The 27,809-nt window shown below is 47.1% G+C and overlaps 1 protein-coding gene across 8 annotated transcripts in view; it reads left to right on the forward strand.

Annotated features, from left to right (window-relative positions):
- adgrb1a (adhesion G protein-coupled receptor B1a) overlaps window positions 1-27,809 on the forward strand; it is a 67,530-nt gene that overhangs the window by 19,476 nt on the left and 20,245 nt on the right. For 4 of the 8 annotated variants that reach the window (XM_057044907.1, XM_057044913.1, XM_057044910.1 and 1 more), the window contains exons 3-18: window positions 9,167-9,325; window positions 9,874-9,933; window positions 10,639-10,743; window positions 11,586-11,750; window positions 12,079-12,243; window positions 12,412-12,576; window positions 13,110-13,274; window positions 13,353-13,454; window positions 13,543-13,649; window positions 13,733-13,927; window positions 14,135-14,203; window positions 16,844-16,952; window positions 17,757-17,900; window positions 24,815-24,890; window positions 25,863-25,965; window positions 26,040-26,083. In XM_057044907.1, coding sequence (XP_056900887.1) covers window positions 9,167-9,325; window positions 9,874-9,933; window positions 10,639-10,743; window positions 11,586-11,750; window positions 12,079-12,243; window positions 12,412-12,576; window positions 13,110-13,274; window positions 13,353-13,454; window positions 13,543-13,649; window positions 13,733-13,927; window positions 14,135-14,203; window positions 16,844-16,952; window positions 17,757-17,900; window positions 24,815-24,890; window positions 25,863-25,965; window positions 26,040-26,083 — 1,933 coding nt within the window. The remainder of the gene's footprint in view (window positions 1-9,166; window positions 9,326-9,873; window positions 9,934-10,638; window positions 10,744-11,585; window positions 11,751-12,078; window positions 12,244-12,411; window positions 12,577-13,109; window positions 13,275-13,352; window positions 13,455-13,542; window positions 13,650-13,732; window positions 13,928-14,134; window positions 14,204-16,843; window positions 16,953-17,756; window positions 17,901-24,814; window positions 24,891-25,862; window positions 25,966-26,039; window positions 26,084-27,809) is intronic. The other 4 variants (XM_057044908.1, XM_057044915.1, XM_057044912.1 and 1 more) reach the window with 3 other exon arrangements.

Below are 27,809 nucleotides of genomic sequence, written 5' to 3' on the forward strand. Positions count from 1 at the left end.
TCACGGTTTCAGCTCATGGGCGAGACCACCAGTGTAGACCCAAGGGGTCCATCACAGAGTGCAGCAGCCATGGCTCGGCTGATGTGTATGTTTGATCTCAAGGACCAGTCCCATGCACACACACATGCACATACACACACACACAAAGCCGAGAGAAACAAATGTGTAAATACTGTAGATGCACTGAAATCCTTTGATTGCCTGAATGGCACAGTGGAAGAGGAAAGAAGAGAGAAAATAGTTTGCCCAGACAGTTTGTGGTCGTGTTTTTACCCTATCCTTTATACACCAGTAGTGAACACACAACTCAGGTCCAGGAGCAGTGCACAGCCCTGAGACTTTAACTGGCAACCCTCAGGTTACAGAACCAAATCTTTTTCTCTGAGAGTTGGGCCTTTATTGAGGAGAGAAAATGCTGCTGTGCTTTGCACTCGACAGGGTTGGGGTCAAGGGTCAGACCTTGTTTTTTCTGGGATTGTTTCAGCAAAACCTTTGGCTCCTCCAAACTCAACAATTCTCATGGCTTTAAGGCATAATAAAATAATTTTAAAAATACCTTCAAAGTGTAATTTGTTTTGAATATTTCATCATTACAGAAGTTTTTCAAGAGGGAGATAATGGATTTTTTTACCTCATGGTGGTACGGACGTGTTATTTTCAAACTTTCCCTTTCAAATCATTGACCAAGTCAGTGTGATGTGTCTGGAAATGACAGACATGTCTTGGTCTCTGTGCCGCCTCAGCTGGACAGCCATTTTGTTGGTAGCCTTGGGTAATAAGCAGAGGGCGAGGAAATGTGCCTGTGGTGAGCTTTAACTACATGGCCTCCACCGAGATGGACAGTCCCACAAATACCATCTTTCACCACTCTGATGGCAGCCTAACTGTTGGTGACGGGGACGGAAGGCCACCACAATGAGGAGGAAACGCGCTCCAAGCCAACTGACTCACAGCTCCTCCTGCTGTCGCTGGCAGTGAGACCTGATTCTATCAGCATCCGTGAGGACTCCAGTCGCCTCGTTAATGATCACCGTTTCTGCTTCTCCGTCCAGTTAAAGGGAGGGAGGGAGCTGCACGTTGGTTCCTGCTGTTTCCTGTTGCACTACAGGGGAAAAGAGTTAACTCAACACAGTTCAGCTGGCCTGAAGTTCACCCACTTTGAGTCTAGGATCAATAACGCGTCTGTCTGGAGTCCTCAGAGTTGCGACCATGGAGACACTGAGGGACATGTCTCTACAGGTGTGAGTGTGATGGATTTATTATTACGTTCACAACAGTTAGCAATGCTAAGCTCCTACACGGTTGAAATGACTTCTTGGTGTCCAGTTACAAAGGACTGCATGACTGAGCCGTACACAGGCCTGAATGCTGATTGGCTGTTGGTTCTGCCTGAAGTCGGTTGGAGGTTGTGTTTGTCAGCCCTCTTTTACAGCAAAGAGAAAATGATGATAAAGAGTTCAACATTTAAAAGGAACTATTCAAAAAGAGCTGCATCATATGGAGTTCAGACTATCTGTCACACACCTCCCTCAGGTTCAGTTTGAGCTCTGCTGTCACCACATTCACCACCTCCAGAGGTCCACTTGCTCTCATTCTCCACCATCACCTTGTGTCGTCATGTCTTCTTCTCAGATTTCATCTTCCGCTGCTGTTTTGGAGAGTTGCAGTTGAGATGAATTAGCTGCATGCTAACATTTTGAGCTGTTGTTGCTGATATCGTTCTGCTCACGTCCACCCGTGCGCTGCGGATCTACGTGCTCCTTCACCAGCGAAGGGTGAGGAATTATCTTTCTCCAGGCTGTCCACCAGCAGACGGCCTGTCTGAGAGCTCCCCGAGGCTTTATTAAACATTCATGCTTTAATTAAGCAATTTTACCACCACAACGTTCAGGCTGATGATAAAAGCAGCGCCGCAGGATGAGTGTGCGAGTGTGTGTGTCTGTGTGTGTGTGTGTGAGTGTGTGTGAGTGTGTTTGTGGCTGTGTGTGTGAGTGTGTGTGTGTGTGGCTGTGTGAGTGTATGTGTGTGTCTGTGAGTGTGTGTGGCTGTGTGTGTGTGTGTGTGTGTGTGTGTTAATTTCCTGGACAACAGTGAGGATTCCAGAGAAGATAAGGTGAAGGTTTTGACCTCCTGCGATGCTCATGTGTCGACGCTCATGTGACACCTCAGGTGATGAGAGGAGTTGTGTTGTCCACCTCTGCCTGGTTCCTCTTGCGTGCTTTCTGTTTCTCCATTTTATTCTTCATCCCTCACTTTTTTGATGAGTCATGGAGTTTAGGAGATCTGAAAATGTTTTCTCTCTGGGAAAGTAGTCTTTTATTGAGATAATGTATCTGTGTGTTCCTGAAGGGTGAAATTGTGTGAGAGAGAGGGAAAGGGGTGTGTGTGGGTGTTTGTGTATGTGTGTGTCTGTGTGAGTGTGTGTGTATTTTTGTCCTTGTTAAGAGCAGACGGTGGCTCTGTAGGATGACTGTGAGTGTTGCTCTCCTTGGTGGCATCACCTGAAATGACACCCAGAGGTGAAACACTGTCAAAAACACACACCCCCACCCCATACACACACACACATTCATACTCACATGCGTGCACACACATGCGTGCACACACAGACTTACGCAATCACATACACACACCATCACACACCACACACCCTCACAGAGACCAAGAGAAAATGGAGACCCTCATATAGAACATGTAGAACATGGAGACCCCCACATAGACCGGGAGAACATGGATACCCTCACATAGAACATGTAGAACATGGATACCGTCACATAGAACATGTAGAACAAGGATACCCTCACAGAGACCAGGAAAACATGGAAACCCTCACATAGAACATGTAGAACAAGGATACCCTCACAGAGACCAGGAGAACATGGAAACCCTCACATAGAACATGTAGAACAAGGATACCCTCACAGAGACCAGGAGAACATGGAGACCCTCACATAGAACATGTAGAACAAGGAGACTCTTAACTAGACCAGGAGAAGATGGAGATCTCACATAGACCAGGAGAACATGGAGACCCTCACATAGAACATGTAGAACAAGGATACTCTCACAGAGACCAGGAGAACATGGAGACCCTCACATAGAACATGTAGAACAAGGAGACTCTCAACTAGACCGGGAGAAGATGGAGATCTCACATAGACTAGGAGAACATGGAGACCCTCATATAAACATGGAGACCCTCACATAGAACATGGAGGTCTAGGAGACCCTCAACTAGACCAGGAGAACATGGAGACCCTCACATAACCAGGAGAACATGGAGACCCTCACATACACCAGGAATACCTGGTGACCCCCTCAAGGTCACAAGGAGAACCTGGAGACCCTCACAGGAAGACAGAACATAGAACCAACTCAGGTTTTGAGGATTACGCTTTTCTATAGGTGGACACAGAAAACAACAGGCTTTGATCCTCACAGGTGCAGTAAAGTTCCGATGGAAGTCAGCAGATGAATTCCAGCTGGCATCTGTAGAACAGACGTGTAGTTTGATGTCTCTGCCCTTGGTAAGAGTTTGCCTTTAGTCTACTTGGTCACCGTAGCAGAAGCACTCTGACCCTGTTGAGCCAGGTTCTCCTGTCTTCACTTCAGCTTCACCTTTGTGCTGGACTTCTTGGTGTTCCAGTCTTGTGGTATCGGCGCTGCGTCGCTCAGGAGACCTCAGAAAAACAGAAATTTACTCAATATTATTTTCAGTTGTTACAAAGAGCAAATTCCTTCCCTGCTGTTCAGAGGCCCCAAGGCTGGACTGAGACGGAAATTTGCTGGCTTTTAATTCCCATTTCCTGTCCCTGCAGACCTTCAAGCTTCCCTCAGCAGTGCACAATGGAAGGATCATCTGAATCCTCATCAGGGGTCTTTGCTCTGCGAAAGCTTTTGGAGATAAATGTTGTTTTCAGAACATCTCGGTTCTTCTGCCTCGTTCACACTGAAGGGTCAACAAACAGGACACACACCAGAGGCATCATAGGCTGTGGAACAGAGGTGGTAACCTCCGATAAGCCCCACCCACCCGTGCACCCATCCATCCATCCATCCCTCCTTCCACCATCCATCCATCCCTCCCTCCACCCATCCATCATCCATCCATCCACCCCTGCACCCATCCATCCATCCCTCCCTCCCTCCCTCCCTCCACCCATCCATCATCCATCCACCATCCATCCACCCCTGCATCCATTCATGCCTCCATCCATCCATCCATCCATCTATCCATCCACCCCTGCATCCATTCATGCCTCCATCCATCCATCCATCCATCCATCTTCCCATCCACTCCTCCAGTCATCTATCCACCCCCCATCCATCCATCCATCCATCCATCCATCCATCTTCCCATCCACTACTCCAGTCATCTATCCACCCCTCCATCCACCCATCCACCATCCATCCATCCATCTTCCCATCCACTCCTCCAGTCATCTATCCACCCCTCCATCCATCCATCCATCCATCCATCCATCCATCCATCCATCATCCATCCATCCACCCATCCCTCCATCCATGACTCACAGCACAACCATCATCCCACACTGTGAAGGGAAACCACAACTTCTTTTACTCCAGAGTGTTTGAATATCAGTGTGGGAAGTCCAAACTATAATGCTCAGGTGTGTGTGTGTGTGTGTGTGTGTGTGTGTGTGTGTGTGTGTGTCTACACAGGTTAACGCTCCCTGGATTCCTTTGAATTTACTTCTTATTACTGTTGTTTACTGAACAACTTAAATGTTCTCCCAAAGTAACTTTTAGTCAGTAGCAAGAGGAAAACACAATGACGCATTCATGGTGAGCTCAGAGGCTGAAGAAGCTCCAGAGAGCTGAGGACACAGTCAAGCACAGCGGGGGCGATTTTCACTCTTAATAACCTAGCGGGGGGGAGGCTGAGGGGGCGTGGAATCCACTTGAGGCCACAGACGAAATATGTACAGAGGCTGTGGCAGTTCCTATAGGAACGATGGAGGCTGATGCCAGGTGTCCCGGGGGCCCTGAAGGAGGGGGGCTGAACAGCAGTGGGTGCAGTGGACATCAGCAGAGACACAAAAAGAGCAAAGTCAGTCCAGAGTTTCTACAGAGATGACAGTCATCCAACAAGGTCTTCCTCTGAGCTTTATCATCCCGCTGACATGTGCTGTGGAAGACAGAAAGCTGCTGCCAGCTGCCACTCATCCCTGTGCTCAAAGACCTCTGGAGCCTTCCTCTTATCGTTGTCTCTGACAGGGGTATCCATCTTCGGAATTGAAATGTCTGGTTGGCAGACGTGCACCTGAAACCAGAGAGGAACCTGGAAGAAATGCAGATGGCCCATCCAGATGAGTTTAGGCAGAACTCTGCTGCTGGGTCGGTTAGTTTCAGTCTGGTCCAGGGTGTCTGAAAGTACTCAAAGAGGAGAGAAAAGCCAAACGTTTGCTCGAATAAAACTCACAAATGCCCCTCTGGCTGATGTTTTGAACCATGTCATCAGACAGCGATGTCATAGTTCCGACATGCATTTCACCTACAGCAGAAGTGAGGAGCCAGAGGCTGAGGTGACATCCAGGTCACCTGTGCTGCATCTTCAGCCAGATGATTGATCCCTGCTAACATCGCTGGACTGGACACTTTGTTGTTTCACGTTATGATACTCAATTTAGTTTGATCTTCATCAAGGTTGAAGATGGAGCCGAGCATCAGTCCATTGTCCTTCAGCTGTTGGAGATCGCCTGTGAAGCCCCACCCCCCCACCCCTGGACAAAAAGGCTGCAACACTGATAATAGAAACACCTAATTTCTGTTATGAGTTCATTATTGTTCAAACTTTTTTCCAACTGTGTCTGAGATGAAAAGCTCCAATGCTGCAGATGTTAATTATATCATCCTCAATGCCTTCAATCATTTGTACTTGGAACACTGTTAGGGTCTGGGTTTTAACAGGACCCGAAAGCAAGCAAGAACGCAGTGATGAAAAGTCCAAAACCGGATTTAATTCCACAAACACAAAAACGGCAGTCCTGGACTGCTGGGAAGCACAAGTTCAAAACTTGGACACTCCAAACGAGCAGGGAACATGTACCATACACAAGATACAAAATACACTAGAAAATACCAACACACCAAGGTCACTAAAAACACCAAAATACTCCGACGCTGGTAGGCAGAAGTCCAGTCCTTAAATAGTCGGCTATTGCTGATAGCCTGCAGGTGCGTCAACCTGTGGCACAAGCATAGCTCTACCACGCCCCCTGCAGGAAAAAACAATCCCGAATCCTGGACCCTAACAAACACTCTCAGACTGTTTTTCTTTCCTGCATCTTCTTGTCTCGTAGCATGGAAAGCAGCTGCATCCAGCAGTCTCTGGCTCCAGGGGACATGCTCATTTCTTTTGGACTTTTGTAGGCTGAACAAGGGTTTACCGTATTTGAAATCTTGAACAAGCTTTTCCTGGTCTGGTTGGAAGACTCTTGATGAAAATCGACAAAGGAACAATAGTGTCAACATACCGACCAGCGGAGACATGACGAATGAATATCAGTCTTCACCTCCTCTGAGCTTCTCCATGGAGCTTCTCCACTCCCTTTTATAGCTTCACCCCCCAATGACACAAGCCTAAAGCTTTAGCCTCAGTTTACAGACACAGATGTACAGAGGACCCCCACCCCCGACAGTGCAGTTGACTGCTTCTGTCCTCTGGGTGTCTGCACTCACCTGATCCTCCACTGATGTTGGCTTCTTCGTGCATCTCCTGTTTTCCTACCTTCATCTGTTTTCTGCCAAGATCACATCCCCCCTCCCCCACCTGCTGATTGTCACACTTCCAAAATCACATTTCCTGTCTGCACGCTCACACACAGTAGATCTGTTGTAACCCCAAACTTGCATGTGTGTTTGTGTGTGTGTGTGTGTGTGTGTGTGTGTGTGTGTGTGTGTGTGTGTGTGTGTGTGTGTGTGTGTGACTTTCACTGAGGTTTATCACACACACACACATACACACAGAGTGAAAAGGAGAGTACCGGTATGTCTGTTTTAGAGGTGGCTGAAGGTCGGGGGGGATTTGGAGGGGAAGAATGAATTGGAGGCTTGCGAAGGTGATTTGTAAAGGAAGACCCCACCCCCTGAAATATTACAACAGTAGAAAATGCCCTTCTGGGGGGGGGAGGGGGGATTATTCTTCCCTGCAAGACTGATGATTGAGCAAGAAAAGAAAATACAAATTCATCGTCCAGGTATTGTATCGTATTTTCTTCCCCAGCAGAGTGATGAATCTTATCAGTGGTAAGTAGCGCCCCACCCCCACCCCCCCACAGCCTCACTAGTGTCTTCGTTTGACAGAAGGAGCTTGTGTCCTTTGCTTTAAACTGCCGTTAATCTTCCTGAATATTCTTAAAGTGCACTTCGTCAAAATCCAATGATTAAGGAGAGCAGCTGAAGGTTATGGTGTTTGTCCCTCACACCCTCCCACAAATGAAACAGAAAAAGCTGTTGGGTTCATCGCCATGGGTTACAGGGGGGGGAAACATCTGTCACCGGCTCAGAAGAGTCAACAGAAACACAGACAAGAGTCAGGAGTCTCTCTGACCCTGCTCTCCTCTTTCTGGCACTTCTGTTTAGTTTTCTTGATTGAAAGAAAAGGGGGATGGATCATTCCTGTATCTGAGTGATTTGGTCTCACTTTTTCATCTGGCTGATGAAACTGTGAGAATTAAAGAGCAGGGTCCCCAAAGGCCTTTTAACACATGTAGTGGACTCTGCCTTAACTCGGCCTTCTACACTTGGATCCTGCAGCGTGGTTGACCCTAAACCAACCCCACCACAACACCAACAGTAACAGGGCCAACAGGCAACCACAGATCTCTGGTGTCATCGCAGGGAACTAGAGCAGAAACGAGGGTGGTCACAGAGTCCTGGTTAGTCTGTGTGGAAACAACCTTCTGAAGCCAGTATTCTTCTGAATGTACGGATGGATGGATGGATGGATGGATGGATGGATGGATGGAGGGGTGGTTGGATGGGTGGGTGGATGGATGGGTGGGTGGTGGGTGGATATATAGATGGGTGGGTGGGTGGATGGACATGGATGAAGGATGGGTGGACAGACAGGGGGCAGACAGACAGACAGGAGGGGCAGACAGACAGACAGGAGGGGCAGACAGACAGACAGGAGGGGCAGACAGGCCCCAAACCCTAGAAGCATCCAATTCTCTTGTTACATTGTTATCATATCTTATTGTTCTCAGCTCCAACATGAACCTGAGCGGTTGGTGCTGCTGTGAGTTACTGTGGACAAAGTTCTCAGGGTTCCAGGGAAAGACCTGAGTTATGAGTGCTGATAAATTCCTGATGTCACACAAGTCACACACACACACACACACACACAGACACACACAGACCATTCAGTCCCTTAGCCCAGAGGAAATTGACGGGGGAGTAATTAAAAGGTGTGTGTGGATGTCGGCCATCTTCATGTTCTATTCATGCAGATTAATACATATTTGTCGTAGCCTGTGGGGCTAAAAGGCATCTGTCTGTCCCATTAAACATTCATGACCGAGCAGAACACAGCGAGAGGAATGGAGGGAGAGCGAGCTTACACACTCCTCCTCATATCATCACACATCTTAATGGAGTGCATTAAATCAGTATGGCCAAAGTGGGAATTTGATGGTGACAGTGGCTTCATCACGCCTGTGTTTTAAAGCAGAACAAACAGCTCCCTTCAGATCATCTTTGGTGTTCAGTGGCAGCATGTGTACTCACGCTAGCATGTATCTGGTTTGATGGCTGCCTTCCTGGGACCACGCTACATGACTGGGGCTGTGCACAGCTGGGTTTAGTTATCTGGATCTTGATTGATGGCCCTTCAGGACGGTGTCTGCCTCTCCAAAAGTTCTGCAGAACACGTTCTTCATTTCTTTGGTGCAAAGGTGACATGAACACATTATGTGATCACAGTAGTTTTACTTCTGACACTCTGAGGACTGACAACTTTTCAAATGCTAAAACTTCTGGTTTATAAAAGATTTATTCACAGTTATTCATTCATCCTTCACTCAAATTAGCCATTTTCAGAAAAATGCTAATATTTTAGGCAACAGGGTTTAACCTGAGTGACAGAGCCCTCTCGTTCTCAGCACACAGTGACCAGCCAGTGTGTGTGTGTGTGTGTGTCCAGGTGGCTGGAGTTTGTGGGGTCAGTGGGCACAGTGCAGCAGCCAGTGTGGAGGTGGAATCCAGACCCGCAGCCGGACCTGTCGGGTGCCTCCAGAGGAGTCGTCCCTGTGTGAGGGAGTGGTGGAGGAGGGCCGACCCTGCAACTCACAGCCGTGCACAGGTGAGTTTTTCATTCTCCCTGCAACTCACAGCCGTGCACAGGTGAGTTTTTCATTCTCCCTGCAACTCACAGCGTGCACAGGTGAGTTTTTCATTCTCCTGCAACTCACAGCCGTGCACAGGTGAGTTTTTCATCTTCCAATCATGACTGGTCTCAAAGTCCAGTAGTCCATATGTTTCTGAGTGGCCTCATGTGTAAATATGAGTGGGATGTCAACCACGTCAACCAAATTGATGTTTTGGTGTTGATGTTATACTTTTATTTTATTGGAGTAGTTAGACTTTATCGCAGTTTGAAACATTTCATCATTTCAGCAGCACACAGCAACAGATTTGAATTGTGGGATCAGCAGGAGGGTTCGACTGGTCCTCCCCCATTTGGAACTGCCTTGTTGGAACAAGACACCCCACTTTAAATTATATTCAATGGTCTTTGAAAGTTCAGTGTAAAACTACTTGAGACAACTTGGTTTTGATAAAATTAGATAAAATAGTTATCCCAATTGTTCTTTACACTGAAATGCATTCTGGGTAATGTTGTGGGTCCAGCAGTACAGGAGCAGTGGGCCCAGGGTCTCCCATTCAACTGCAGCGCACTGCCAGAGAAAGGTTCGATAAAGAATACTCACTTTTTATTACATAAACGTGTCTCAAAATGGGATAAAGAGTGAATCAATGGAACTGTGGTTGGAATACTACATGATGAAAAATAAATGTTGTGTTCATCCCACAGGTCTCTCATCTTCATATGAGTCACTTTATGATGACTGTGAATAGAAAATTGCCACCAAAAGAAGCACATTGTGACATTTTTGAAATATCAATGTACCACTAGACAAGTAAGCATTAGACAAGCATTAGCCTTTATCTCCTCATTTTCTTTTTGTTGACATTAATACATTATTTTTATGTTATCATCCTCATTAAACTGAGAAAAATGGCAACATCTGTAGGTTGAGAATGCTTTCAAATGTTTAGAGTTCTTTGAGCATTAAAGAATTTTTATGTGTCACCAACTGCAGCAACAACATTGGAAGAGAACAGTAATAATGTGTCTTATTGATTTTGTTGGAAGAGCTTTAACATGACGTTGTTCCTCGTTACTCCCCATCAGAGAGCATCTTTGGCCACCATCAAATGAGCACTGCACACATTCACAGCACAGCAGCATTCACACAAAAGTCCCAAGTTTGGCTGATGCGTATCTGGGTGACCAATCACGTCGCAGTTGTGCCCTAAATTTATAACATCAATGACAGACCTCAGGTTGCTAACCCCCACCCTTCCTCCCCCTCCGGCCTTGCCCCACTTTAGGCAAAGGCCGCCACCTCTCTCGCAGCCAATCGCTTCGCTCGCTGGACAGCCGCAAGCGTGATGATGTAGACAAGCCCCGCAGTGGACAGCAGAGTCCTCAGACAGGTAAGACAACGGGACGCAGAGGGATCCCATGCATCAGTCACTGCAGCAGCTTGGGTGTCCACTGCACATGTAGGACATTTACAGTGCACACGTTTAGCAAAATGAGCCATCACTGGATTCATTTCCACATGATCCCAGAGGGAGCCTGAGGTACTCTCCTGATGACGAGGCCAGTCTGTCAAGCCCCCACACTCGCTAAAGTGATACTCCACTTAAGAACACAGCAAAGGTAAATGGGTGACATTGGATTTAGGCTCAAATAAGAGTGAAAAACAGATGGGAGCTGAAGGAGGAATTCTTCCAAACAGACACTTACATTCGCTACCTGGCCACAAAGTGAAAAAGTTGCAGCAAGGTTGAAAATATGATCCGTAATGTGTGATAATGCCTTTAAATCACTCCTAGGAATTCTGTGTGAAGTATCACTTTAGACCAGCCTTACCATGTCCTTGATTCCAAGCCTTTTTCCAAGCTGGTTTTGATAAACTTGGGAATGAGATATCTTCATTGGCAACATCAGAGCCCCTGCAAGAATGGCTAGTAGGGCAGGCTGGGAGTTGTTTTGGTGGCCGCTTCCATCCATAAATGACCTTGGATGAGAGAGGATATGTTCCTTCTCTCAGCTCTTTTGTCTAGTAAGATGGAATTCTGAGTGTCATCCAGATTTGAAGGACTCTTTGGAGCGACCTCATTCAGAGATTACGCCTATGAAGGATACGGCCCCAAAAATGACCGTCAACCAGCACCCTTCCTGTTTTGGCTGCATCCTGCATGTTAATTAGTTTTGGCCCTTTCCTTGTCCTCCTCTGTCTCCCTCTATCCTCAACCCCACCCCCCATTAGACTCAACGTCAGGTGAGGAGTGGTCAGCGTGGAGTGTGTGTTCTGCCACATGTGGGGAGGGCTGGCAGAGTCGTACTCGTTTCTGTGTGTCCTCCTCCTACAGCACCCAGTGTAGTGGGCCGCTGCGCGAGCAGAGGCCCTGCAACAACTCTGCCGTTTGTCCAGGTAAGCCTCCCACCCTGTCCTCTACTGCCCCCATTCCGCTCTTAGCCCAGCGCTGTCCTGAACCCTAACCTGGCCCATCCCACACCCTGCAACTTCCTTCCTCCAGCACTTCCATGGGTTCATGTGCCGATTACGCTGCTGTACAGGTGTTTAAATTGCCAGTAGCAGCCAGTGTCATCCCATCCGTATGCTCGGGAGATGGTCCCGGACCTTCCTATGTGGACTTTCAGGGAAATATGATCAGAAAAGATAAAACTTCTTCAGAAAGAACTTGTGTCTGTTTATGTCTGCTTATTTTTAAGTCATATATCAGCTCCTCTGATTCCAGTGAACGGCGCATGGGACGAGTGGTCACCGTGGAGTTTGTGTTCATCAACGTGTGGCCGAGGTTTTAGGTCGCGGACTCGAACCTGCACACCCCCCCAGTTTGGAGGGGAACCGTGCGTTGGCCCAGAGAAACAGACAAAATTCTGCAACATAGCAGTGTGTCCAGGTATGGAAAAAATGGTGCACAGCCCCTCAGGTGCACACACATGCATGCTTTACCCGTTCACCAAGAACTCACACATGCGCTGACTCTTGTTTTTTCTGTCTGTCTGTCTGTCTGTCTGTCTGTCTGTCTGTCTGTCTGTCTGTCTGTTGGGACACTGACCAACATTAGTGGATGGTGTGTGGAACGAGTGGTCCAGCTGGAGCTTGTGTTCGGCCTCCTGTGCTAACGGGACCATGCAGAGAACCAGGGAGTGTAACGGGCCTTCATACGGGGGCTCCGAGTGCAGAGGGGAGTGGTTAGAGACTGTCCACTGCTTCCTTGGAGAGTGTCCAGGTGATTCTGACACATGAGTGTAGAGCTGGACAGTGAGAGAACGGGTTTCTGTACAGCTGTGTTGCATCTTCAGGTTCATAGCTGCTTCGTGATGTTAAAGACTTAATCAGATGAATGTGTCTCATGCACAACTATCGTGTGTCATGTCACACGTCTTTTTAATACTTTATTAACTCAGACGGCATATTCTAATACTTAATACTTCCTTGAATATGAATGGAAATCCATCCAGGCAGTGAAAAATATGCGCTGAAGTTAAAAATATCTGACACTTTTTCTCATTTTGGATGATTTGATCAACAGCTGAGTCTCTCGTTCTCATCCAGCTGACCTGGCAGCAACGGTCCTTAATTGTAATGTTGGTTTGTGGGTTCAGCTTAAGGTGGTGTTTGAAATAAATGAGTATTCGGCTGGCTGCCAGGCTTCGTTAGCATCACAACGCTACAAATTACCCGTAAATGACCCGAACAAATGCTGCAGTGAAACCCACCCATGTGCAGTTCCATCGTGCACTTACACACATTTGTGTTCAGTGAACGGAAAGTGGCAGCCGTGGTCGTTGTGGTCGAGCTGCTCAAAGACCTGTGGGGGCGGGACCCAGCAGAGGAACAGGGTTTGTTACGGACCTTTCTTTGGAGGTCAGTCGTGTCCTGGAGAACGAGAAGAGGTCCGGTCCTGCAGCGAGAAGAGGTGCCCAGGTGAGTGGATGGGGCGAAGCTGCACATGTTAGCTGGGACTTGTTGGCGTTACCTTATTTGCTGCATGTTTGTGAGCAGAACCTCATGAAATTTGTGGAGAGGACAACTTCTCCAATGTTGTGTGGAAGATCACTCCAGCTGGGGAAACAGCAGCTGTCCGCTGCCCTCCCAATGCTATGGGTGAGCTGCACCTCCATCCTGCAGGCTCTAACATCCACTAGGCTTTACAGGTAAAAACCATCTTTTTATCTTATCGCTCCTCTGGCAGGGCTCATCCTGCGCCGCTGTGCCCTCGATGAGGAAGGCATTGCCTACTGGGAGAACCCCACCTACATGAAGTGCGTTTCCAATGACTATCGAAGTATACAAACCTTGGTGAGATACCCTTCTGTCACCCTGAGTCACACATTGTTCAGTTTTTCTCTGTGATGTATCACTGATGTCACTTCCTCTTTCAGACACGGGAGCACTTGTCTAAGGCACAGCGTGGTCTTGTGGGAGATGGAGTGTCAGAGGTGATGACCAAGCTGAAGGTGACATCCAGTGATGGGACCAGTTACAGTGGTGACCTGCTGGCCATTTTAGATGTCCTAAAGAACATGACAGAGATTTTCAGGAGGGCGTACTACAGTCCCAGCAGTGCAGACATGAGGGTGAGTGAGAGGGTTTCAACCACCATAAAAGCAGCCAATCATTGAGCAATGATTAGTGTTTCCTAATAAATAGGAAGCAATCTTGGGTTCATTTGTTATTATTCCATTGTCTTGACTCTGGTCTCAGAGTAACTGAATGTTCATAGGTTGTGTGATAAGCTGTTGAGAGGATTTTAGAAGATGCATCTCATTTCTTTCTTTTTCCAGAACTTTGTTCAGTCACTTTCCAACATGTTGATGGATGAAAACAGAGAAAGATGGGAAGAAGCACAACTCGTAGGTGTCCCCCTCTATTCTCACATCACCTCACCTGTAATTTTCTGTGTCAGCACTCAATAATAGCAGAGCAGAAATGGAGGACTTGATTAGTTAGCTGGTGTGACAAGGATGCAGGTGGACAAGAAAACCACCTGTGTCATCACAGAGACGGTAGAGAGCTGCTGAAGCAAAGAAATAACTACCGCAACAATGGAGTCAACACCCACTCGTCCATCTGGCTCATCTCCTGCATCAGCATCTTTGCTTCCTTCACTACTTTCCTCCAGAAGCTGAAGTTAAAAATGCACAAGCACCAAAGTTTTACAGTGGAGAAACAGCAACACTTCAGCTCATCACCTCGTTTCATCCTTTTACTGCACTTCATCCAGATAAAAACCTCATTTATGGTCTACATCTCTGCACAAACCGACTGTGGCTTAAACAGCTCGCTAGAAACCAAAGATGAGAACAGAGCAGGATGTTGTAGAAGGCTCGTCCCCGATGTTGATGTTAGAGGCTGTGGAAATGAAAGAGGTCCAAATCAAATCACAATTTATTTACACAGTACTTTTCAAAAATTGAATTGGCACAGAGTGCCTCACAGACAGCAAAAACAAGAAAAAAGGGACCTTCCCTCCCCTCGCACAGACTCAGACATACACAAGGACACACACCCACACACACAGTCCTATACACGTGGGTGTGACATGGCTGGGCACATGTAAAATCTATAGGCTAAGGGACCAAATTAATAGCAAGTAGTAAATTGTACAGGAATGAACAGGAGACATAAAAATGATTTTACAGGGAAGTCCTGATGAAAAGGGTGGATCTGGATCTTGTTTTAAATACATCGAGTCTCTGCAACCATGAGGTTCTCTGTCTTCTCCGCTGTTCCACAGGGGTCCGAACCTCATCACCTCCTGGGTGGTTGAGTTTTGTTGAGAAACCTGGAGAGCAGGGCTGAACAGTAATCTAAACGGCTGTAGGTGGAAGCTCGCAATAGCCTGCCTTTGTGATGCTTTTAATGAGTGGAATCAAACTGAGCTCAGAGTCTAATCATCTAACCACAACTCTAACCCTAACCTTAACCCTAACCCTGTCCCAAAACCCTAACCCCTAACCCAAACCCCCAAACTCTAACTCTAACCCCCCCTAACCCCAACCCAAACTCTAACCCTAACCCCAACCTAACCTAACTCTACCACTAATTCAAACCACTCACAAACCCTAACCCCAACACTAACCCTTACTCTAACCCCCCTAACCTAAACCCTAACCCTAACTCTAACCCCCCTAACCTAAACCCTAACCCCAACACTAACCCTAACTCTAACCCCCCTAACCCTAACCCCAACACTAACCCTACCCGTAACTCTAACCCCCCTAACCCTAAACCCGACTCTCACCCCCTAACCCCAACTCTAACCCAACCCCAACCTAACCTAACTCTACCACTAACCCTAAACCATAACCCCAACAACCCTAAACCACCTCATCATCTCTGATCACCTCACCAACACCCCCTGGACATGTGGGCAGAGAAGAAGAGCCCAGCAACTCTGGATCACGACACTGGGCACAGTCACACCTAGAGGCCTCGATGGCAATCAGTGAAAGGAATCCCTCTGCAGCCATCGTTTCTATGTTTCTTATCATTTCCAACTCTCGCTCCTTTTTAAAATGATTTTCAACCAATTTCACCCCCCTTTTATCTTCCTCCCTTATTAACCCAGGGACTGGGGGACAGTTCTCACCTTTTGATGATTTGATGGTTGATGCACTTCCTGTTTGTTGTTTTTCATGATGGATTTGCATCACTCTTTAATGGCACTTATTTATAGCAATTTTGCACTACTGCCCCCCCACCACCTTTATCTAATCTTTTTACTATCTCCCCCCAAAAAGAAATGATCTTATTCTTAACAATAACTTTTTAATGTTCCATTTTTTCATTTACATACTGTATTATCTATTTCATTACTCTTTTTTAAAAAAGAAATGTAATATCTTGGCCGGCAGGAGTGAACGGCTCTTTTCCCTCTGCCCACCTGGACATTGTCTTGAACCTAGATCCCCTTTGGAAGGTACCAACCCCAACCCTAACGTTATCCTGAGCCTTAATCCGACTGCATTTTCAAACATTTTAAAGTCCTCTGTTCCTATATTTACACTTAAAATATTTGCAAACGTTGCTCAACTCGTCTGTTAGTGCTGATGTTTTCCATCTTCCTAAAAGAACATCAGCCTCAGAAAATCCAGTTAGCAGCTGCAGCAGAACATCTGTTTCCTCTTTTTAGAGTCAAAGCGTCCACAGACATTAAGACACAAACATCCCATAAAATGGCAGTAGATTTATGATACAGAAGCATCCCAACTGCTCCATCTGGTGTAGCCACATCAGTTAAGCTAAACACACACACACACACACACACACAAAGACGTAAGTGTACCTTAATAAATACAAGCAAACAGACATTGTTGAAGATGTAGAGTCAAAAGCTTGAGTAAAGTTGCTGATATTTGATCACTGATCACTTCCTGCAACAACAGGAAAAAGTTGCTGCTGGTTGATGATACAACGTTTCAATCTGGCCACATCTGCAGCTCTCGTCCATCTTTTTCACTTCATTCTTCTTTGTCTTCTGTGTCTCTCAGCTTGGGCCAAACATCAAGCAGCTCTTCCGGCTGGTGGAGGACTTTGTGGACGTCATTGGTTTGAGGATGAAAGCCTTCCAAGACATGTATGAAGTCACCGATAACCTAGGTGAGGGTGGTGCAGATGAGTGAAGGTCCTCCTGGTTTCCTTACAAGGCTTCATTACTAAAGGCAACATCAGATGTGATCACAAATTAGGAAAGAGAGCAACACAGAGAAGCCTGTGTCGAGATCACATGATGAGTGAGCTCCAGCAGGAGTGATGCTGCTGTCTGGAGCTCACAGCCTTCACAGTGAACTATGATTCACCCTTGATGTTGAACTGGCATTTCAAGAACAAGCTGAATAATCTGTTTTTGCCCATAAATGAATTTTTTATCTGCTGACAGGCAGCATCTGACACCAGGACCTCGAGACAGGGGCCGATTATTTACTGTCTTTGTTTCAAAAAAGTGACTGGTGAGGTTTGGCATGTGTTTAGCTGAATATTAGCGTGCAGCTTATTCATGAAGGCTAGAGAGAGTTTGGAGGTTACAGACCAGGAGTTAACCTGAGAAAAACTCCTAAACCCAACATTAGCTTCTTTATTTTAATTGTCACACAAATTCTTCCATGAAAGAATAAAATTTTAGCAAACAAAAGTGTCATCGATGTATTGCATTCATCCATTTATTCCTCATGCATGTGCTCGTGGCTGTTATTCCAGTTTCGCGTCTTAACGATAAGGCTATTTCGTGACAGCAATTTTCAAACATGAGTCACTGCTGAGTCATTGAATGTCAGAAAGATTTTTTAGGTCCTGCTAAAGAGGCAGAACTCCATCTACACATGTTGGACAGACAGGAGACAGAAGATCCAAAGAGCGTAAAATGAATTTAAAGAAAGCTTCAAATGGTCACCTTTCTGTGTTCAGTTTTGAGCATTCACAAGAGGCCAGTGGCAGCTCATGGAGATATCAACTTCCCGATGAAAGGCTGGAGGGGAATGGTGGACTGGGCTCGCAGCTCAGAGGACAGAGTCACCATCCCCAAGAACATTGTGTCTACAGACAAGACAGGTGAGCACAGACACACTACGGCCAGTTGTCACATGTTGACATGCTGTTCCAAGGGTTAGCATTCAGGGTGGGAACTTCAGAGGAGAAAGTAGAGTGAACAAGATTGTAAGATAAGGTTCTGTGTGCGTACTTTTAGTGGCTCTCTACCAAACACTACAATTATCAGGCACTATGATGTGTCTGTTGACATATTTATGTCATCTTCCTGTCACATGCTGTGTCCGAAACCACTCCCTATACCCTAATAGTGCACTCGATAGTGTGTACGCCATTTTGAAATAGTTTCCGAATTCTTAGTGAGCATCGCTGTACCCACAATGCACCCTAACTCGGAAATGTATCCCATCAGCCTTTACGGTATCACGTGACACCGTAAAGGCTGATGGGATACATTTTTTTAACGTAATTTCCACTGTGCGGTTTGATATAGGAAATTTCTGGGAAATAAGAAATCAATGTGTAGTTTACAATTGTTTTCAGTAGGGTTCCAATATGATCATCTTAAAATATTACAACATAAATGTGTAAAAAAAAAAAATCAATCAACCTTCACTTAAAATTGTTCTTCGGAATCGTCTTTTCCTCACCAGGCGACTGGATCTCAGTTAAAGAATATTTACAAAGATGAAAAGTAGCTCTGGATCCATTTCTTGATGAAAAATTGCTTTATTAAATGGTTATTGAATACACCTCTAGGTGCTACTTGGACGCATCATCAGTGATGAACCCGAGGTCATAGGGTGTTTCAGGTTTTTGATCATCCAACACCCTCGCTCGGGCGACCCAGCCAGGGGTTATCAGCTCCCGACTTGCGTCCAAGTGGCCCACTACTCCACGGATCCCCCCTCCGGATCCATAGCCATCTTGAGGCTTTCTCCGCAGCCTCTATGATGGTTTTGATGGCTCTTCTGCACAGCTGGCCTTTTACTCCAAGGAGTTTTAGGGTGCGGGGTAGTGATTGGCCAGCAAAACCCCGGCACCCTACCTCGACTGGTTCACGGCGGGCTTTCCAGCCTTTGTTCTGGCACTCGATTACCAGATTGGCATATTTGCGCTTGTTGGCCTCCTCCAATCTGTCTTCCCAGGGGACAGTAAGCTCAACCAGGACCACTTGCTTCGTTGACTCTGATGTTAGCACCATATCTGGGCGGAGTGAAGTGGCCGAGATGTGCTCTGGGAACTTGAGCTGTCTTCCCAGGTCGACTTGCAGTTTCCAGTCCCGCGCCATGGTGAGAAGCCCTCCAAAGGAACTTGGCTGTTGTTGTGCCTTCTCCCCAGCTCTGACAAAGGTGATGGACTGCTTGGGAGTGTTCTGGTACTTGCAGTTGTTGATGCTGCACTGACTGTGTCTGCCAGAGTCCTAAGCACCTGGCCGTGATGCCAGCGATACCGTCCGTCCTCCAAGGCCTTCGGGCAGCAACTGAGGATGTGTTCAAGGGTGGCTCTCTTTTTGCACAGCTGGCATGCCACAGTGGCTGCTAATCCCCAGCGCTGCAGATTGGTTGGGCTTGGGAGAACATCATATACTGACTGGATGAGGAACTTGATGTGCTGGGGTTTGAGTCTCCAGAGCTCTAGCCAGGTGAGTTTTCGCTGTTCGACGTGCTCCCACCTTGTCCAGGCGCCTTGTTGGTACATAGCCACCATCTTGACCCTCCGATCTTCCTCCACCTCTGCTCTGATCTCATCCTGAACCATACTCCGCTTCTCCCTCCCTCTGGCTTTGTCATAGCGGGGTATGGGGAAGCTGCCAAGTCCCGCCCGGCCAACTGCCATATTACCCTCCAGGATGTTATGCTGCAGCCGTGCCTCTGCTCTGTCAATGGCTTTCTGTGCCTTCCACTTCCTCCCCGTTTTCACCAGGATTCCTGCTGTAGCAACTTTCGTGCCGGAGGAGTCCCGGTACATCATCAGCTCCCTGGCGCGTGTGACCATAAACTCCTCTGACAGGCCGCTGATTGGAAGCTGCAGCATGGTGGAATGGCCATACAGAGCAATGCTACTAAGGGATCGAGGGAGCCCAAGCCACCTGCGGAGAAACTGGCTGATGTTTTGTTCCAGCATCTCCACTGTAGACATGGGCACCTCGTAGACAAGCAGGGGCCAAAGGAGTCTTGGCAAGACCCCGTGTTGGTAAATCCAGGTTTTGAATTTCCCTGGTAGCCCCGACTTGTCTATTGCTGTGAGCCATGATCTGCTTTGGCTTGCAGGAGTGCGTCTGAGTCCCTCAAGGAGCTGTTGAAGACCTTGCCCAGGCTCTTGACACGTTTTCCCATCACAGTTGGAATTGGTGTCCCTCCTAAGGCAAAGCGGAACCGGTCGGCCACCTTGCCTTTCCTCAGGACCAGAGACCTGGACTTGGCGGCTAGAAGCTCATCCTCGCCCAAGAGATGAGCCGCTCTAGCCCCTGGAGTAGCCATCTGCAGCCAGGAACAGAGGTTGTCATCACTGTAAGGTCGTCCATAAACGCTCTTATGGGGGGCTGCCGAGTGCCAGATCTTGACAAGGGGCCTCTACCTTCCACCTCAGCCGACTTAACGATCATGTCCATGGCCAAGGAGAAGAGCGGCACCAAAATAGTGCAGCCTGTTATAATACCCTTCTCTAGGCGTTGCCAGGCGGGTGTTAATGATCCTGTTGTTACCCTCAGTTGGAAGTCGTTGTAATAGTCCAGAATGAGGTTGGTGATGGTTCCTGGCACATGGTGTCTTGTCAGTGCTGTTTCGACGAGCTTATGGGGGATGGATCCATAGGCATTTGATAGGTCTAGCCAGAGTGTTGCCAAGTCACCTCTGTTTTCCCTTGCCTCCCGGATCAGTTGGGAAACCACACCCATGTGCTCTAGGTATCCCAGAACACCTGGGACCCCCCCCCCTTCTGTACTGAGGTGTCTATGTAACCCTTCTTCAAGAGGAAATCTGTAAGCCGTTCGGACACTATCTTGAAGAAGATTTTCCCTTCGACACATAGCAGCGAGATAATTCGGAACTGCTCAATGTTACTTGCATCCTCCTCTTTTGGAATCCAGACTCCTTCTGCAGACCGCCATTGAGTGGTGACCCTTCCCCTGCGCCAGATCACCTTCCTGATCTTCCAGAGCCGCACAAGGAGTTTGGGGCACTGCTTGTAGACTCTGTATGGGACTCCACTGGGGCCTGGGGAGGAGCTTGATCTTGCCGCCATCACTGCTTCTTTTAGGGTGGGCTCGGTGGTGTTGAACTGAACCACAGGCTCTGGCCGCTTTACCAGTGCCTCGCATGGGCCGAGATCTTGTTCCCTTAACGGATCACTGAAGGTGATGTTGAGGTGGTGGTTAATCTCCTCTACAGGACACGTCAGGCTGCCGCTCTTCTTCTGTCCCAGTAGTCGCTTGGTGAAGCTGAACGGGTTGGTGATGAATGCCTTGCGCTTCTTGGCCCTCTCCTTTCCTTTCCTTCTATGCCATTCAGCTCGCCTGAGCTTCCTCCTCAAGATCTGCCTGAGCTCAGACAAGGCATTTCTCTCTTCCTCACTTGCTGCCCTGAACTGCCGTTTCAAGGTCTTCAGTTCCTGCCTCAGTTGACTGATCTTGTGCTCCCGCCGGTTGGGTCTTGCTGATTCCTTTCTCGCAGGCCTTTCTGTCACCCCAAACCGTTCTGCACCGATGGTTGTTATGAAGGTGCACATGGCCTGGAGTTTGTGGTCCACATTGCCCTTCCCTGTTGTCTCCATGATCTTGTCTATGTCCTCATCCAGCTGAAGCCACTCCTTGTTGTTGGCGGCAGGCCACTTAACCAACGTTGTTCTGATTTTCCACTCTGCGGGAGGACTGGTGAGGCTTGGAGGTTCCGGACACTGTGGGGTGGCTCCAGGCCTGACTCCTCCTCCGTCTGACCAGGAACTGTGACGAGCACTTTTCCTGTAGTGCTGTCCACTGCCCCTGTGCATTGCTTTACCTTCCCTCCCTTCAGGCAGGCCATCTTGGTCTGATGGATTTTAAGACCTGTCGGTTTTTGCACACCTTGCCGCAGAAACAGACTGTGCTCGTTATCGATTGTCCGTTAGCTGGGGTCGTTGCCGGTAGGTCAGTCTGATTGGGATTCTCATTCCCCCCCTCTCTCGGGAATCCCTGGGGGTATGTTTCGGAAGGGTTCTTTGTAGCTTGCTTTTGGGTGCTCCTTCACAGGAACTGCAGTTCGGGGTGCTAGCCCTTGCTGCCCCGGTTGCCGTCTTTCCGTGCTGTCAACTGTCTCTCCAGTCGTCACCATTCTATTCATGGTCGTCATCCAGACACTCCCGGTGGTCACTGACAAGGCCAGACATGATAGTTAGCCAGACATAATGTTTTCACCACAGCGGAATATTACTTGAGAATGTGCCATCACGTCTAAGCTTGAAAATGTCAAGGGACACTTATTATTTTAGGTAATAAGTAATAGTTATTTTATTATTATTGACATTAATATTTATTTAATTTTCCTATATAAAGTTAACTCTAGCGTAAAATATTGCATTTCCAAAAAAATGACCTCTGAATGTGTTTGGGTGTGTTTCGGATGGGTTAAAATAATGAAATGGACCTGGCCACTTTTACCGGCGACCGGTTCGTAATTATTATGTGACACCAATGATTATGCACACGTCAATTTAGGTGCGCCGTAGTGTCCGAACGATCATTTTAAATTCAGTGCACTACGTAGTTCACTCCATCCATGTCCCCCATGTAGTGAGTAGGGAATAGGGAACGAGTGTGCGGTTTCGGACACAGCGATGGTTTGACCTCTGCCAGAGGAAGTAGCAGTAGCTGTACTGAAAGTCACTCAGCATGCTTGTTAGCCATTAGTGTTGGTATTAGTATGCTAATGAAACAATCGACAGTCATTATTAACTAACGGGACCAATCAGAAACAATTAGAAACAATTTCCTTACCAGAGGTTCTATCTCATGCCAACCAGGATGCTAGTGTTGTGAATCTTCTCCTGGTGGTAGCCAGATGTGTTGATGAGGAAGGAATCTTCGCAGACACCGACTTGGTTATCAAAGATGTTTATTGGAGAGAACAGTCAGGTATCAATCGAACACTGCAGATTGTCCGAGGGAGGTTTTGCGGTCCCGATGGTGAAGAACTCCGAAGTGTCTACATCGACACCTCCTTCTTATACAGTCAAGTAAACACATTCTTTACTGATGACCTCATGCTATACAATATGGCCAACCCAATGGTATAGCGTTCAGTTATTACCAAAAAAGGGAATACTGAAGATGCTTCATGCTACACATCCTCATATGGAGAACAACCAGGGGCCCACAGGCTCCAGTGTCATCTTTTAGCAGCTCCTTTTACGTAAATGAAGAAGACACAGGACACACATGTGGAGCATGTCCTAATATGGTGCTTAGGCTGGCTGTTAAACACATTACGGCCTTACAGATGTAAAGCCTGCATAGAACGGGTCAGATACTACACTAGCAGTTAGTTAGCATCCTGGAAAAACCTCAATCAATTTGTCATCAAATCTAAGGGAAATACTGAGTTTTGATTTGTTTTACACAAATGTGGTCGTAAATGACAGGAAGTCCGTGTGATGAAAGGATCCTAGCATATTTATCTTCACACAGGTGCTCCAATCCCACTTCAATTTTATTGCCACCTTCAGTTACAGTTTAGACTTTAGTTGGGCTACAGACACCCAAAACAATCATTAGTGGCAGGAAGCCCTGTCTCCAACAGGAAGAAGCCTGCAGCAGCACCAGGGCGACACCTTAACTGATAGAAGGTCAGGAAAAGGAGGGAGAGGAGGGACGATCGGAAATTTGGGCGGACAGAAAGAGGAGAAGAAGAAGAAGAAGAAGAGACACTTGGGCAAATATAGATTCAAAATTAGGGATTGTGAGCGCGGTGGGAGGACAAAACGTAGTTCTGCTGTAGTTAGCTTGCCAGTTAAGAAACAGATAGCTTATAGCTGCTATAGTTAGCATATAGCTGCTAGGAGTACAGTTTAGTTGTAAATATGCATACGTTGGTATCAAAGAGTCTGTGTGTCAGAAAACACAGGCGTGTGAGAGCGGAGCGTCATTAGCAGTTGATGCTGGTGCACAGCAGAGCTGAGAGACGCACTTCCTGCGTGGCTCTTTTCAGCTTCCAACATCCATTATAGTAAAGAGTGAAGAGACACGCGTTCACACGTCTGACGATGATGCTGTCTGACAGAACAAGACAAACGTTAAAGTTTGATGATGTTACCTCGGTGCTCACGCTGAATGGAGGGTGTTGGACTAGCGGGAGCACATGCTCTGCTGGAGTCCACAGCTGCCGGACGGGGGCATCTCCAGACGTTCACACCTGATGCGCATCACTCTGTCGGGAACAGACGCTGTATCAATAATCTTGAACAGAGCTGTGCAGAGTGGATGATCCCCGGAGCCCCGGCTCTGCCTGATGGGGGCTCAGCTGTTGCCCCGGAGCTGCTGGAGCTGAAGAGCTGGATGTGAGGAGACGGTCCAGCAGATGGAGCGCTGGGTTTGTCTCCGCCTCAGGCTCTTCTCAACCTTCACGTGTTCCAGCAGCTGACTTTTGGTAGATTCCTCCTGATTTTAGTGCTCAGCTCTTGAGTTTTACTGAGCCACATCATGAATATCTATTTCTTCAGAGATATTCAGTAAAACTGCTCAGTAATCTGGGAATAAACATGCAGATCCACAAAGGAGTCAGGACCAGGACCAGGACCAGAGAGAGTGATATCATCTATTCCAATATCTGCAACTGACATGAACGTGCTGTCATGTTCAAAGTTCTGTTCGACAGGATTTATGGTTGAGTGAAAAATGCTTTCAGGTCGAGTTTACAGCCAATTAGTCATGTCGATCCAGATCCAGCCAACACTCCTCCTGTACGCGTGTGTGTGCGCGTGTGTGTGTGTGTTGTCCATCACAGACACAGATGAGACCTCCACCTTCGTCAGCGGGATCGTCCTCTACAGGAACCTGGGCAGCGTTCTGGCTCTGCAGAGGTGAGATGGGTGATTGACAGATTCCATAAAAATGATATCCACATGCACACACACAGGTGCGCGCACACACACACACACACACACACTCAGTCTCTGGTCTTTGAGAATACATGGCGAGACCGTTCAGGTTGACTGATTGTGTTGTGGAGGGTGTGGCGGCGGTGTGAGGACATGGGTGCGTCTCAGAACCCCTGGATTCTCTTCCTGACACACAGGTGTCGACTCGTCCAACTGCTCATCTGAAATCTCTGAGATATTTCCTCACTAATTGATCAACTCATTAATGTTTTCAAACTCAAATGAATCGATTCCTAAACAACTTGGTAAAATTGGTGTGACCACCACAGCCAAAGATCCAGGAAATGATGTCATATCGATATATCAATCGATATTGGTTTCTCCCATCAGTAGACAGTTGAGAACACAAGAACATATCCTGAACGCTGAGGCTGACGTGGCAATAAAGTACAAATAGTTTAAGGCCTCGATAGGAGGATATAAAGACAGGGTCAAAATGGGGGGGGGGGGTACATCATACATTATCTAATGCAGATAGATTAGAAATATTAGGTTAGGATAGATTAGGCTAAAATTAGTCTAAGACTACGTTAAATTAGGTTAGGGTTAGGTTAGTCTTAGTTTAGGGTTAGGTTGGGTTAGATTAGGTTAAAATTAATCTAAGATTTGGTTATATTAGGTTAGGGTTAGGTTAGCTTGGGTTAGGTTAGCTAGGGTTAGGGTTAGGATGGGTTGAGTCACGTTCTGATCTGAACCAATTTTTTGCTGATGCAGATGATCAGTGATGACATCATGCAAAATCCCCCAGTGAGATGTTATAATGAGGAAAATGATTTCTTAAGAATAAACACTTTTCTCCTGCATTTTCTCCATAACATCCCATGGAAAGCTAGTGTTAGCATTCAGCTGAAGGCAGGAGGTAATCCTTTGATGTTGTTTTTGTGGCCTTTGCAGGAACAACACAGTCCTGAACTCCAAGATTTTATCAGTGACCATCAAACCATCACCTGTGCTGCTGTCTGCACCTGTGGTCATTGACTTCTCTCACCTGTACAACGTGAGAAACTTCACATATTCTCTCGTCCTCTGGTTACCAGCACATGTCGTTCATCTGTTGTTTCTGTCCGTCAGGGCACCACCAACCAAACCTGTATATCCTGGGATGAGAGCGACAGGTAAAAACAACCTTTGTTTTCATTACATTACCGCTACTCTTGTTTGAGATGCAGCTTTTAACAGCAATATTTATTCCAAGCTGAAACTCAAAAAAGTTCCATTAAAACATTCCAGAAAATAAGAATGATCAACTGTTAAGCGAGAGAAGATTAAACTACTGACTTGTTGCCAGTGAAAATACTTCCCAAACTACCTTCCAAATTTGCTTACTGTTGGAATTATAATATCCATGAATCAGTAATTCCAGGATGTCCTGACTGCTGCTGCAGCAGCAGCAGCTCAGTCTGTACGTGGCTGGGTAGTACGGAGAGGTGCCAGGACACCTTCAGAGCACTACTGAGGTGCCTTTGAACAAGGAACCGAACCCCCAAACGCTCACATGGAGCATCTCATTGAGGGATGCCCCCTGCCTTCCCCTTATGCAGCTGGGATGGACTCCAGCAGCCTCCCTGTGACCCCCAAGAGGGATGTAGAGGTCAAGAAAAAATGAATAAATTAAAACCCTGCTTTGACAGATGGTCTCAGTTTGGGAGACCTTTTCCATCTCAGTTCATCCAGAGGGACAGAAAAGCGAACAAGTATTCATGGGAATGAAGAGACACAGTTAAACATCTCACCGCCATTTGATACGCTGCCTACGTGCCAAAGTTCCTCCTCCAGAGGCCTGGAACCTGACTGCAGCTCCGCTCTGTTTGGCTCCTCTGCGCTCACAGGTCAACTGAGAGAAGAACAGAAGAAAGAAGAAACTGAAATGAAGCGCTAACACGTCAAACGCTGCAGTTTTCTGTTAAGGCTAGAGGAGAGCAGCTTGTTGAATTGAAGCACAGCAGAAGGCCTGGGCCACATTTAGCACCAAACTTGTTGTTCGTCACACCATTTGGTCCTGCTGTCAGAAACCACGACGGCGGACGCAGAGAGGAAAGCAGATGGAATCTATGCTAGGGGGTCGAGCAAAGACGTCGAGCTCTGAAAATTAAAGTCTGTGTGGACAGCGGCGATGATTAATGAGCTAATATTTGGGAGAGAAATTGGAAGCCGCAGAGGCGTCATTGTCATGTTGATAAGAGCTGTGAAGCTGTAACGGTGCCACGCTTTAATCTCCTCAAGTCAATAATGCTGTCATCAGTTGCATCGCTGGCTGCCTCCCCATCTTATTACGGTACTTTGTTTAGTGGTTAGCCCTCTGGCCCAGCGGTCTACCTCAGGCATCTCGGTTGAGTCACCTGAGTTCCACAGCAACTCTCCAGAAGATGCATCTGCCTGTACTTGTTGCTCAAGTTGGTCAACTTTGGTTCTAGTGTGGTTTCTTCTACCAAGACCCTTCAGCCAGAATGCCATCTCTCATTTTGGGTAGCTATATAGCAATAGCTGAGAAGTGGTAGTAATGTTGTCATTTATTGGCAGTAACTTTGGGATTTAATATTGTTGTCTTTTTTGAGAAGTGCTTTACGCAAACAGGAGAATGTTGCAGATGAAACAACCAAAGCCTTTTATGACCTTCAGGAGGAACAAAGTCACAGGGGAAAGTTTGCTTCAACAAACGATGTTGGCCGTCTTCTCTTGAAAACATGTGAAGGTGCATGTGAGACGAAAGCACTGCTGACTGGACAGGGGCCCCTTCGCTAGCTTTGACGTTAGCTGGCAGCTGCCGCACTTTTCAGATTGGTACCCTGGTACATGACCACTAGAGGGCAGTCTGTCTGAAATATGGTGAACTGGAGCATA

This window comes from Takifugu flavidus, chromosome 10, assembly GCF_003711565.1.
Source record: "Takifugu flavidus isolate HTHZ2018 chromosome 10, ASM371156v2, whole genome shotgun sequence".
Classification (NCBI taxonomy): Eukaryota; Metazoa; Chordata; class Actinopteri; order Tetraodontiformes; family Tetraodontidae; genus Takifugu; species Takifugu flavidus.